Below are 12,650 nucleotides of genomic sequence, written 5' to 3'. Positions count from 1 at the left end.
TTCTCCTCTCTCCTTGCCTTCACATTTCAGCATCTGCTTCAGCCAGGGCAGCCCTGCGTCTGTTCTCTGGATGAGAAGAAAGAATCTTGCTGCTTAAAACCAGGAACAAACCACTACTGTAGAAGAGAGTGCCCTTCTGGGATCATCCACTGCCTGTTTCTCTCAATTCATTCCTTTTCAGCCTGTGCTTCCTTTGGCCAGGGGCCCACACCCCATCGTTACCCCATACCCTCATTTCCATGGGAAGTCCCTCCCCTGGACTAACCATCAGCCTACCCGCTGCAATGGCACGTGGCCCAGACCCAGCACTGTGGCATTATGCTCACCCCAACGGCTCTCAAGCTGACCCGCCCCCAAGGCCCCAGCTGCCACTTTCACTTCTGTCTCCTGAGACCCCAGAGGGAAGTTGGGTGGGGAGGTGGAAGGTGACATACTAACCGTCCCAACCGCCCCACCTCTCCTCAGCAGAGGCTTCTGATGGCCAAGGGCCCCTGTCCACCACTCTCATGTAGATGACTGAAACAGGCTTAGGTTGCAGTAGAAGGGTGGGCTACAGTGGGAGGGATGGTGGTTAGATAGCAGGAAGGACTTCCCAGGATAGGAGACCACTGCTGGGCTTCACTGTCTCAGAGGGTATGTCTGGAAATGTAGATACTAGGACTGGACAAATGGAGGTCAGACTTCAAGGGAGGCAGGGGACTGGTTATCTGCCAGCTCCCATTGGTTGGAGTGTAATGCCAGAGCCATGCCCCCCCGCCCCAAATGTCACCAGTTGCCCATGCTTTGTTAGGTGCCTTCTGACAGAGCGAGTTTAAGCCCCAGAGACTACTCTGAGTCCAGGGACTCAGCCCTGGGAAGTCCTTTCTGTAGTCTTCACCTGTCTTGCCTGCTGTACTAGGCCATTTCCCCTCATTCTGCATTTTTGAGGGTGGGTTTTGGAAGTGGGAATAGAGGCAGAAGTAAAGGACAGCCCGCCCCCATTCTCCTGCTGCTCCAACCTTGGCACTCAGGTGGAGAATGGAACTCTTCTCCTGCGGAGCCCCCAGACAGTAAGATGGCCACAATTATCCACCTGCCTCCAGCATTCCTGCCCCTTGGGAACTTGTTCAAGAGTAGAGGACCCTGTCAGATTGAGCACTGTATACAGTACCTCTGGGCGTGTTTATTAATTCAAGAAGGTTTTCTGGAGAAGGGTGGGCTGGGTGCTAAGAACCCCACTTGGGGTCCCTAAGTACCCAGGGATGCTGGGTGGGGGAGGCATAGTCCTGGAATGGGAAGTTGAGCCTGAAGGAATAAGGTCAGAGACACTATGCAAATCCCCATGCAAATGAGTGGCAATGAGTCATTGCTGCTCAGCCTATTGGGGTGGAGTGTGAAGTGAGGCTCAGGCGTGGGTTCCAGAACTGACCCTGCCAAGGAACATGATGGTGACCTTGGGCCAGTCACTGCCTAGTTACCAGGAGAAGATGGCCCCAAGCCCTGGGTCTGATAGGCATTTCACGTGTGCAAGGGGTTTGGGGTGGCTGAACCCTTGCCCTGAGGACCTCCTGTGCCCCACCTGGCACCTGCCCTGGCTGACTGTGAAAGCACTCCCTCTTCCCACTCCTGCTCTCTCCTTGCCTCCACATTGCCCCTTTCCCCCAGCTGGAGGCAGATGGGCCCAATGAGACCAACTCTTCTGTAACCTCTCTGTGGAATCTTGGGCCTTTCCAAAGAGCACAGGAATAGAGTATCTGGGCTGGAAGGGCATTTGGGTGCTTAGTCTACTCATTTTCTCGACCTCTCCCTGCCCACCCCCCCCCCCCCGCCCATTTTAAAGGCCATGGAATGAAGCCTGGAGGAGGCAGTGACTTGTTCAGGGTCACTCGCATAGTGAGTTAGATAGAGCCAGAGCAGGGACTAGAACCCAACAAAAAAGCCAGAGCAGGGACTAGAACCCAGGCATCCAGAATCCCAGCCTAAAACAAAAAAAAAGTTGCTATCGAGTTGATTCCGATTTATAGCAGCCCCATAAGACAGGGTAGAACTGCCCCATAGAGTTTCCGAGGAGCACTTTGGTGGATTCGAACTGCCGACATTTTAGTTAGCAGACGCAGCTCTTAACCACTGTGCCACAAGGGTTTCTAGAGCCCCTGTATTTCCCTGGGCTGTTCATTGCCCTGCCTCATCTGTCCTTTTCTTACTAGGATTCAATCTCATTGCCCCCAAATACTTCCTAAAAACAGGCTGGGTGGCTCCAGGAACATGAGGGGAGTGCCTAGGAGCCAGCCCACAAGCTGCCAGGGGAGGGCCAGAGCTGGGGTAGGAGCTGCTGGGACCTGGGGAGGAGGTCTGCGGGCTCCATAGGGAGCCATACAGCCCATAGCTGCTACAGGAAGGATGAGCGCTAGACTACAGGAAGGACAAGCTAGGGTGGGGAAGCAGTAGAGGAGGCTCAGGAGACAGCCCCCCACCCTCAAGGCATCTCCTGGGTAGAGAACAGGATGATTCCATCCCAGGAGGTTTGCCAGGGAAGAGAGGGTGGGAAGCCTAGGGTGGGGCACAGGAGAGTTGTCCAGCGGAAGCTGTGGGGAGGGCTCCCAGCCCTGCCTCCCATACCGGCTTCTCCCCTTGGCAAGTTGGTTCCTGTCCCTTAAGCTGTGTCCGCTGTGTCCACCCCCCACTTGCAGTTCCTAGGGCCCCTGGGACCTGAGACCACCCCCGCCCCAGCCCCAGCCTTCCTGAACTGGCCCTCCCCTCCCCCGCAGGCTGGCCAGCCCGCCCCCAGGTCCCCTGTCGGTGAGTTAAAATTAGCTCAGTGCCCAGGCTAAAAATAGCCCCTGCCCAGCCCTGAGGCTGCTGGGGCTGGGGGAGGGGAGTCCCTGAGGAAGGGGGAGATGGTGGGAACCAGGGGTTTGAGTAGTAAGCCTGCTAGATACAGCCTTGAAGGGAGGAGGCTTAGGGCTGGGGACCCTAGAGGAACCCTGGGGTGAAAGGAGAGAGGCTGCCATGTGGGAAGAGGGGAGGAGGAGCCGAGGGACGGGAGGGAATGGAGGGTAAGCGGGAGGCCAGAGAGAGGCCAAGGGGCGCTGGGAGGCAGAGACAATGTGAGCCCCAGGCACTGCCTTTATTTATTAGACTTTGGAGGAGAAATGCCCACTTTGGGGCTAGTGCAGTGTTGGGGAGAAAAGGCTCCACGTGTGTGCTCCAGGGGCTGTGAACCATTGAAACATGCCCCCAGACCGCCTTGCCTGGGCCCCATCTCTTTGTGTTTGTGGGAAGTCATTGGTTCATCTTTCCACTCCATCCTCCAGAGCTCCTCTGCAGTGTCTCTGCTTAGAGGGAAGAGGTTCCAGGGCTGAGGTTCAGAGAATGACTAGGAAGTCTGGAAGCCCTTGGCAGGGGCGGGAGCTGGGAAGGGAGGCAGTGCCCAGGAGCTTGAGAGGGCCCCTGGCTGAGAACCTGGACCTCAGCAGAGTTGGGCAGCCCTGGTCCTAGGCCCTCATCTCTGCCCACTCTGAACAGAGCCTCAAGAGCCTGGATGGTCCTTTCTGGGCCCTGTCTGGCCCTGCTCCAGGTCCCAGAGAGCCCCTGTGACACTCCCTGCCCTGGGTGGGACCTGCCCCTCCCTTGTCTGTCACTTGGCTGCACTGCAAGTTCTGAGACGGCAGGGATGGTATCCTTTCAAGTTATGCCCCCAGCGCCCAGCCCTCCAGTCAGAATTCTGCAAGCAGTTGTTGAACCTGCCCCTTGTTCTTCCCCTGCTTCTCTGAGTCTTTGTCTGGTCTCCTGCCTCTCTCCTCTGGCCACCTCCTGGTCTGTCTCCATCACTGTCTCTGTCCCACACACTGCTCTCCTCTTAGACTCGGTCTCCTTTCCTGCGTTTGTATGTCTGTCCCCCTCTGCCATCCCCCTCTGTGTGTCTGCCTCACCCACGCCTCCTCATTCGTTAGTGAGCAGGCTGCTTGAGGCCGCCTGACTGTGGGGGTGACAGGTGGATTGGATTGTCACCCCCCTCCCCCAGCGCCTGCTGCTTATTTCATGCCCTGAAGCCCAGCCACGGGGAAGGGGCGGGAGGAGGGATGACAGCTGTCTCCAGCGCCTCCTGCCTTCCCCTTCAGTCCACAGCCTGCAGCCCTGAGCAGCCTGGGAGGAAGGGATGAAGGCCCCGCTTAATGAGAACACCCTCTCTTCACTGTGTGGAAGAGCAGGATTGAGGCCCATTGCTCTGTGACAGAGGAGTCCTGGTGGTGCAGTGGTTAAGTGCTCAGTCAGTGGTTCGAACCCATCAGCCCCCCTGTGGGAGAAAGATGTGGCAGTCTGCTTCCATAAAGATTACAGCCTTGGAAACTCTATGGGGCAGTTCTGCTCTGTCCTGTAGGGTCGCTATGAGTTGGCATCGACTGGACAGTGACAGGTTTGGTTTTGGGGTTTGCTCTGTGACATGGGGCCACACACTCAGTGTCTGGGCATCTGCTCTGTTTTGACCTGCGCTGATGTGGGAGCTCGGGAAATAGATGCCCTGTGGTTCCTCTGAGCCTCTGGGCCACACGGACAGAGAGCATATGTGGGTGTAAGGGTGTAGGGGAGAAGGAGAGGCAGGTACTCCCCTGATAACAGGGGGAGAGAAAGGGGTGGAGGCCAGCCACTGGAAAGAACTTCTGCAGCTCCCCAGGAAGGGCAGACCTGCTCAGCCCTGTTGCAACTGCCGCTCCAGGGAGGCTGCCCCTACCGACCCCCTTGCCCCCCCAGCTGGCCCCAGGACACCCTTACACAGGAACTGAGATAGCATCATTCTGAAACCCGAGAATGGTTTGAATATTGCTCAGGTACCAAGAGGTGTTACTTTGGGGGGAGGCCAGGGCCTGTTTCTTCCTCCATACCACCTCCAAACCAAGACCCCCTTTAGGATACATTTGGATGTTATCTGCTTCTAATTTGCATGTAAATACAACTCTAAGGTTCCTACTGAGTTAGTAGCTGAGCTTGGAAAAATGTGTGTCTTAGAGTCCTTTTGGAGTCCCTGGGTCGTGCAAATGGTTAAACCACTTAGCTGCTGACCAAAAAGGCCGAGGTTCAAGGACACCCAGAAGGGCCTTGGGAGAAAGTCTTGGTGATCTACTGCCCCAAAATCAGCCATTGGAAAACCCTGTGGAGCACAGTTCTACTTTGACACGTATAGTGTTGCCTTGAACCGGAGTTGACTTGATGACAACTTTTTTTTTTTTTTAACTGATTTAGTGTTCCTTCGGGACCTCCCAGTCTCTGGTCCCCTCAGCCCCTCCTCCTGCCCTATATCCTCCCTATTTTCCATTTTTGGAGGCTTTTCTGCAGCCACCCATCTCCACAGAGGATGGGTCTATGCCCGCCTTCCTGGGGTCTGGCCCAGCTGCCTGCCTTCCCTCCTTGCTCCTTTCTCTATCAGAGAAAGCCCTACCTTTGCCTCCTCCACAGCCTGCAGGAAGTCCACCCTGCCCAGCCCTGCCCTGCCAGCCTTGCCCAGGAGTGAGTGAGTCAGGAACAGCCGTAGCCTTTGAGGGAAGGCCATCCTGGTGGACTCCCTGTCTCCATGGCAGTCTGATGCCCTCCTAAACCCTGGTTCCAGATAGCAGGCATAGTGCAGAAGAGAGGGCTAGAAGAGGAGTAACCAAGGGCCAGGTCATCTGGGAAGGCATCCTAGAGAAGAAGCACACTGGGAAGGAAAAGAAGAATGGGCCAGGCCAGGCAGGAGAGGGGAGGCTCACATCTGGAGAACAGATGCCCAGGCCTCTGGTTCCTGGCAGTTGGTGGGGTAATTAGGGAGAGGGCTTATTAAGGAGGTCCAGGTGTTCATTAAAGTCTCCCTAATTGGATAGGAGGAAAGCTTGGGCAGGCAGGCCTCCACAGCTCGGAAGGGGTCAGTTTGGGGTCCTTGGTGCCGACCCAGGCCCCAGCCACCCTTTCCTTCAGAGACAAGGTTGAGTTCATGTTCCTGCACCAGAGCTTGCAACAATGTGCAATGGAGAGCAGAGGGGGAAAGGCGTTACTTACAGACTGAGCCTGCTTTGCCGGAGGGCTTGTGGTTAGATAAGAGGAAGGACTGCCCAGGGCAGGGGCATCTCCTTCTCTGGCAGTCTTGGCACAGGGGTGGGAGCAGCAGTGGGGAAGGGGCCCTGGGAAGCGTGGGATTATAAAAAGTGCTTTGGGCTACCTTGACAGGGAGTGGAGATAGATGGGGCCTGGTCTCTTTAACCCTGACTTTGTTCTTTAAGAGGATGCTTAGTGGGCCTCTGTGGCTTCCCTGCCTTCTCATCCCTGATCCCTCTCGCTTCCTAGCTCCCCCAGCATGAGGCGGGGGTGGGGGGGGGCGGTGTAGGAGATCAGCTAGGGAGCTTGTTGCCAGGAGACAGTTGCCTGAGCAACCCCATCCTCTCTATCTCCATGTGCTCAGGGCTGCTCCTTAGAAGACTTTAGAGTCTCACCCGCTGCACCAGCCAACCTGAGAGGGGGGAGGGTTGAAGACTGGGGTGGCAGAGGTGGTTGGAGGGTGTCCAGACAGACAAACTTCAGGGGCAGCTGGGAGAGGAAGGGTTCTACCTCCACAGGGGATAGAGTGAGAGCAGCTGGTACTGCAGCAGGACTGATGAAGGGTAGACTGTAAGAGGGACTTCCCACAGGGTCACAACACTAAAACAGATGTTTCCTGAGCTCTTTCTTGCAGACGATAGAGTGGTGAAAAAGACAGATGTGGTTCCTGCCCTCATGAAACTTCAGCCTCCTAGGGGGAGTCCAGCATTAAACAGAAGCACAGAATTGTAATTATTTGCAGTTGTAGGAAGTGCCAGAAAGAAAAGAACAGGGTACTCTGAGAGTAAATAATTGGGGGAACCAAAGACAGGAGGTTAGACTGCAGGAGTAACTTTTCTGAGGGTCATGAGAGCAAAGAGAGGGCACTCCCCCAACTTGGAGAAAGAGACATTGTTGGCCATAAGCTGATAGAGGTTAGATCTCAGCAAGAGTTTGCTTATGAACAAAGGGCTGCAAGAGACAGATAGTAAAATTGGAGAGGAAGGGAAGGTAGGTGCTGTAAGCCAAGAGGAGCGCAGTAGATACTGCATTCATCAGTCTAGATTGGGGTTTCAAGGCCAGGCCAGAGAATCCCATTTAAAAAGCCAACTCAGCCACCCCGCTTGTCCCCCATGTGCCACCCTTTCCTACCAGGCCCACAACATTGTAGCTCTAGAAAATACTGCCTTTGAATTACACTGGAAGCAGGAGAGCAGAAATCCACAGACCCCTTTGCAGTTGGGGTTTAGCAGAGATTGGAGTCGCAGGCAAGACATGGTGTGGCTGGAGCTGGTCTGGGCCCAGATGCCTGGTGGGCAACCCAGGACTGGCTGAACTGGTGTTGGTGTCTTCCCAGGCTGTGCGTGAGGCAGACTGTAGGAGGCCCAGGGCCCATAGAGCACCTTGGGAACAAGGAAAACAGGAAGAGGGTGCTTGGATGCCTCTCTGGGGAGAAAATTGAGAGGGGCGCAGGTTAGAATGTGAAAAAGAAGGCTCTTTCTAGGAGTAGGGGTGGGCAGCAGTGTTTCCTGTGGACATCTGCACGGAGCAGAAGCTTTCTTTCCAACTGGACTGGGGAAAGCCTGAGAGATGGTCTTGGTAAAGGGAAAGGGTGTGTATGTGAGGGGGTGTTCCTGGCTCTCCCGAGCCCACGGATTCCCTGCCTCTCCCTCCCCTACCCCCATGGCCCAGACGCCAAGGCTGAATTTTTGCATCCACTGTGGTACCTTGGGGGACGCATTGAGTGGGGCTGGAAAGGCTCCAGGGAAACTGAGCAGCCATTGCGAATGGGAACTGGGGGCAGGTTCCTACTTAGAGGTGACTCTCTTGTCTGTCATCAAATATTCCAATGACGTCGCTGTCCATGTTGGTAGGGGGGTTTCAGACAGAGGCTGGGGTCCTACTTCCTGGACTCTGCAGCAGAATCTGAATGGGGGCAGGGGCTCTGTGGAGGGGGAGCTCCAGAGAGGAGGGCTGGACTTCTGTGGCCTAGGCTCGTCCCAGGACCCAACCAAAGAGGCTTTAGAAGGCATGGGCCCCATGTTCACTGCCCTCCTCCAGCATCTCCCGGAAAGCTTCATCTCTGATGCAAGGACTTCTGAAATCTCAGGGCTGCAGGGGCCCTGCGGTCATCTGGTGCCTCCATCCTGCCCTGGGCCTCTCCAGCCCCGAGTACTCACCCAGTCTGTGTGGGCACTGCCCACACCTGGGATCATGCAACCTTTTCTGGCCCAGGCTGGGCTGCCATCTTCATGCCCCCTCCCATCTGCGGTACCTCCTGGAGTGGTGCGTGCGGGGGCCCTCTTCCCATCCTGGCTCTGGAATCTGAGCCGTTCACCCAGTGGCCATGAGTGGGTTACAGGTGTGCTAACATGGGTTCCCTCCTGGTGTCTGCACCCTCCTGGCTGCCAACAGCCTCCTCAGTGTATATCAGCCGGCCCTAAACATTTCTCTGTGCTTCAGGGTGAACAAGGCTGGGAAACACTACCATTAGACTGAGCTTAACGTTCTAGACTTGGAGCCCATTTCTCTAGAGCAGGAGTCGGCAAACTATGGCCCCTGAGCCAAAGCTGGCTCTTGCCCCTTTTTGTAAATATAGTTTTGTTGGAACGCAGACTCATATACTTACATATTATCTATAGCTGCTTTCACGTTTACAGCGGCAGATTTAACTAATTACCGCAGAGGCTATATGGCCTGCAAAGCCTGAAATGTTTATTATATAACCCTTTGTAGAAAAAAAATAGGCCTGCCACTGATCTAAAGGGGTGGGTTGGCTGGTTATTTGTTTATTTATTTAAAGCGGTAGAACTCATCTTTCAGACAGAAAGTTTAGGCGGAGGGACACTGAATTCAGCAGACTGGCATAGAGTTCTGGCCGAAGTAGGGTAGGAGCTCCCCAGGCCTGGGTCCCACTGTGGAACCTCAGGCCCCAGGGTTTCATGAGTGAGACCTGAAGACCATTGCTCAACCTGCTCTGATATGTTCTTGAACCAGAGGTGCCAGAGACACTCACATCCTGGCACCAGGCTCTAGAATGGGAACCACCGTTCTATGCCGGAGGGGCAGCTGGGCAACCCAGGTGTCTCCACACCAGTCTGGATCTGGGGAGAAGATGAGGGGGTTCTCTAAGACCCAGACCCTTAGGGAGCTCCACGCACTCTGGCCTGGAACCTGAGAGGCAGAAGTGACAGTGGAAAGAGCCTGGCCCAGTCCTAAGCCCAGAGTGAGAATGTTAGCCTGTGCTTGGCTGTGGCAGGCCATCACCTCAGATAGCTGCCGTTTCCTCATTTTGGGAATGGGGTTCAGACACTGCCAGCCCTTCACAGGGGTGCTGTGAGGCTGGCCTGGGTGCACAGGGAACAGGGCTGGGGGTTGTGGGAGCTGATAGTCCTCTCGTGACCCTCCCCTCCCAGGAGGCTGTCCAGAAGGTGTGCTGCAGACCATGAACTGAGCACTGGTCCCAGACCTTTCATGATCACAGTGTAAGGTGTGCCGAGATCCACTACCCTCAAGCCCCTCCCCTCCCTAGCACTGAAGACCCTCAGAGAAGATGGGGAGGAAAAAGATTCAGATCCAGCGAATCACCGATGAGCGGAACCGACAGGTGAGGGGCCCTGGGGCCACACAGTGGGTGAGGGCAGGGAGCTGGCCTCTGCCTTCATTCCATTCAGGCACTCCAAGAGGGCTTCCTGGAAGAAGGGGGCTCTAGAGGGTATTATGGAAGGGGAAGGGCTGAGACGAGAGAAGAGGAGCCCTCACCTTCCTGCAGCTCTTGGAACCCTGTATCCCAGGATTCCCAGATGGCCCTGTGCCCCCACGCAGGAGCCATATGCGAGCCTTAGGCCGTACCTGGGCACCTCCTCTTTTTCCAAGATGAGTCCTTCCCCTCCTTTCCCAAAAGACACCCTCCTATTCTCCCCCAATCCTGACCTCTTCCCAGCTTCCACCACAGAAGCATGGGGTTCTGTTCCTCTAAATCTCCTCCCTTCAGTGAGTTGGCTCTGAGCTGTGTCTTGGCTATGTGTTGACGGGAGTGCTGGCCCGTTCTTTCCCTGGACCCTGAGAATGCCAGCTCCTGAGGACAGGGGCTGTGTCACCCTAAGAATGGGGGCTCCTGAGGGCAGGGGCTATGTCACCCTGAGAATGGGGGCGCCTGAAGGCCAGGGATGTGTCACCCTGAGAATGGGGGCTCCTGAGGGCAGGGGCTATGTTCTGCTGCCTGTAGGCTGGGACTCCTGGGCAGGCCTTGACTGAGCCAGACCTGGCCGCCCACCTGCCCGCCTGCAGGTGACATTCACCAAACGGAAGTTCGGGCTGATGAAGAAGGCGTACGAGCTGAGCGTTCTGTGTGACTGTGAGATCGCACTCATCATCTTCAACCACTCCAACAAGCTGTTCCAGTATGCCAGCACCGACATGGACAAGGTGCTGCTCAAGTACACGGAGTACAATGAGCCTCACGAGAGCCGCACCAACGCTGACATCATCGAGGTGGGCCCCCACACACGTGCCCATGTAGCACGTACACAGAAACCTGCCTGGGCACACGTGTGTGCATACCTGCCCTCCTTGCCCCTCACCTGTGTGCACACACACACAAACCCACATCCTCTCATACAAACCTAGGGCCCAAGGAGGAAGGAGAGGCCTCCTGGGCGATCAGGTGGGGCTGCCATACCCGCCCACCACCACCCCAGCAGCTCTGCAAGGCTCTCTTCATGTCCGTCAGGCATGACATAACACCTCTCCGCTGTTTCTCTCAGGTTTTATTTCCCTCTATCTCTTTCTCCCCTTCTCCAGCTTTTGGTCTGCTCTGTCTCCCTTTCTTTATCCCCCTCTTTGTTTCCATCTTTCCTGCTCTGTGAGGGTCCCTGTGGCTCTATTTTCTGTTTCAAAGAAAGCCGACATTGTGAGCTGTCGAGGACACAGGCTTTGGAATCCAGCATTAGCCTTTATTGGCTATGAGCAGATGGTTTAGCCTCCTCAGGCCTTGGTGTCCACCTCCACAAATAGGGCCAGTACCTGCTTTGAAGGGTGTTGTGTGAACTGAACGAGACCAGCCCAGTTTCTGCTGCTCACACTGAGGTATGGCACCTCTGTGCCAGTGAAGAGGGTGCCGGGAAGCCACAGGCCCATCTTCTTGGAGTGAGAATTTAATTCAAGGATTTGGAGGAACTTCCCTTATTTTTATATCAGAGAAAACCGATTTACTCTAGACTAGAATGTAAAATTTACATTCGTTTTAACGACGTAACAAGTACATGTAGATGCTTTGACCATGGGAGAGGACAGCTTTGGGGTCTTCTGTAGACCCACGAAGATGTGTCAGTTTTGTTCAGATCACAGCAGTGGGTATATGTGAGATGCTCGGGTGTGACGGCAAGGGCATCGTACAGCGGTGGCCCACAGTAGGAACTCAGTACATGCTGGCTTCCTCCTTGTCTTTCTGCATTTTGTTTTTTCTGTCTTCTGTCTCCTTCTGCCGCTATTGCTGCCAGTGTGTGTCCGCAGGGACTCTTGCAACCAGGGTCAGTCTCTCTTCTCCTAAGCTGAGCCCAGGGATTGAGAAGGGCAGAGCCAGCCCTGACTACCTTCCCTGGAGAGTCCTCAGTGCCTTCTGACCAGAGCTTGCCAAAGGGTGGTCAGCCCCTGAGCCCATCCCCCATGGACCCCCTTCCCCACCTATCGTCTTAGAATTACATGTCTCCCTGCCAACTGCATCCGCTGGGTTAGGCCCACTTCCCATGTGACCAGGGTATTTTGATGCCTCCCCCCGCCAACCAGATCCTCCGGCCCCAAGAGGCATTGTCAGTGGGGATGGGAGGGTGACTCTGAGGAAGGGGGCTGGGGAGGTGCTGGGGAGCTCTGACGAAGGAGATTGGGGGAAAGCATGGGGGTAGGGTCTTAGCAAAGGGTTGGAAGGACCTCAGGGGAAGCCGGCATGGGAGGGACACTTACCCCACTGACAGCAGTGCGGTTACAGACCCTGAGGAAGAAGGGCTTCAACGGCTGCGACAGCCCGGAGCCCGACGGGGAGGACTCGCTGGAGCAGAGCCCCCTGCTGGAGGACAAGTACCGGCGCGCCAGCGAGGAGCTCGACGGGCTCTTCCGGCGCTATGGGGTGAGCCCCACTCACTCTCTCTCTGTTGGCCCCCTCCTTCCGGCCCCTCCCCCCCAGGCGCTGCACAAGAAGCACAGGGAATGTGAGAGCCCTGAGGTGGACGAGGTGTTTGCCCTGACCCCCCAGACGGAGGAGAAATATAAAAAGATAGACGAGGAGTTTGATAAAATGATGCAGAGTTATAGACTGGCCGTGAGTAGTCGCATGGAGCAGAGCCTCCCTGTGGTGCATGGTGTGGCTTTGCAGCCCGGCCCAGCCCTCTCGGCTGCCTCTGATGGGTGTTCCGCACTGAGCCATGCTGGGGCTATTGGTGACCACTGAGGAATCTTTGACCTTGGTCATGATAAACCTGTGACCCCTGCTGGGATTCATCTTGGATGGAGTATAAGCCAGAAGAGGCCTGGAATGTGTCCCTCACCAGCAAGAAGTGTGTAGATGGTGTGAGACCCTTAGATAACAGGAAAGTAGAGAGTGTGCTGTTTGACCAGGTCTTTTCTGGGGA

The 12,650-nt window shown here is 55.6% G+C and overlaps 1 protein-coding gene across 3 annotated transcripts in view; it reads left to right on the top strand.

Moving 5' to 3' along the window:
* Positions 1-12,650, top strand: part of MEF2D (myocyte enhancer factor 2D) — a 41,282-nt gene that overhangs the window by 14,210 nt on the left and 14,422 nt on the right. For 2 of the 3 annotated variants that reach the window (XM_049880789.1, XM_049880788.1), the window contains exons 2-4: positions 9,441-9,631; positions 10,315-10,518; positions 12,011-12,148. In XM_049880789.1, coding sequence (XP_049736746.1) covers positions 9,578-9,631; positions 10,315-10,518; positions 12,011-12,148 — 396 coding nt within the window. In that variant the 5' untranslated portion in view covers positions 9,441-9,577. The remainder of the gene's footprint in view (positions 1-9,440; positions 9,632-10,314; positions 10,519-12,010; positions 12,149-12,650) is intronic. The other variant, XM_049880790.1, reaches the window with a different exon arrangement.

This window comes from Elephas maximus, chromosome 3 (genome assembly GCF_024166365.1).
Source record: "Elephas maximus indicus isolate mEleMax1 chromosome 3, mEleMax1 primary haplotype, whole genome shotgun sequence".
Taxonomy (NCBI): Eukaryota; Metazoa; Chordata; class Mammalia; order Proboscidea; family Elephantidae; genus Elephas; species Elephas maximus.
Note: the sequence above shows the minus strand (reverse complement) of the source record. Positions and strands in the feature narration are given on the sequence as shown.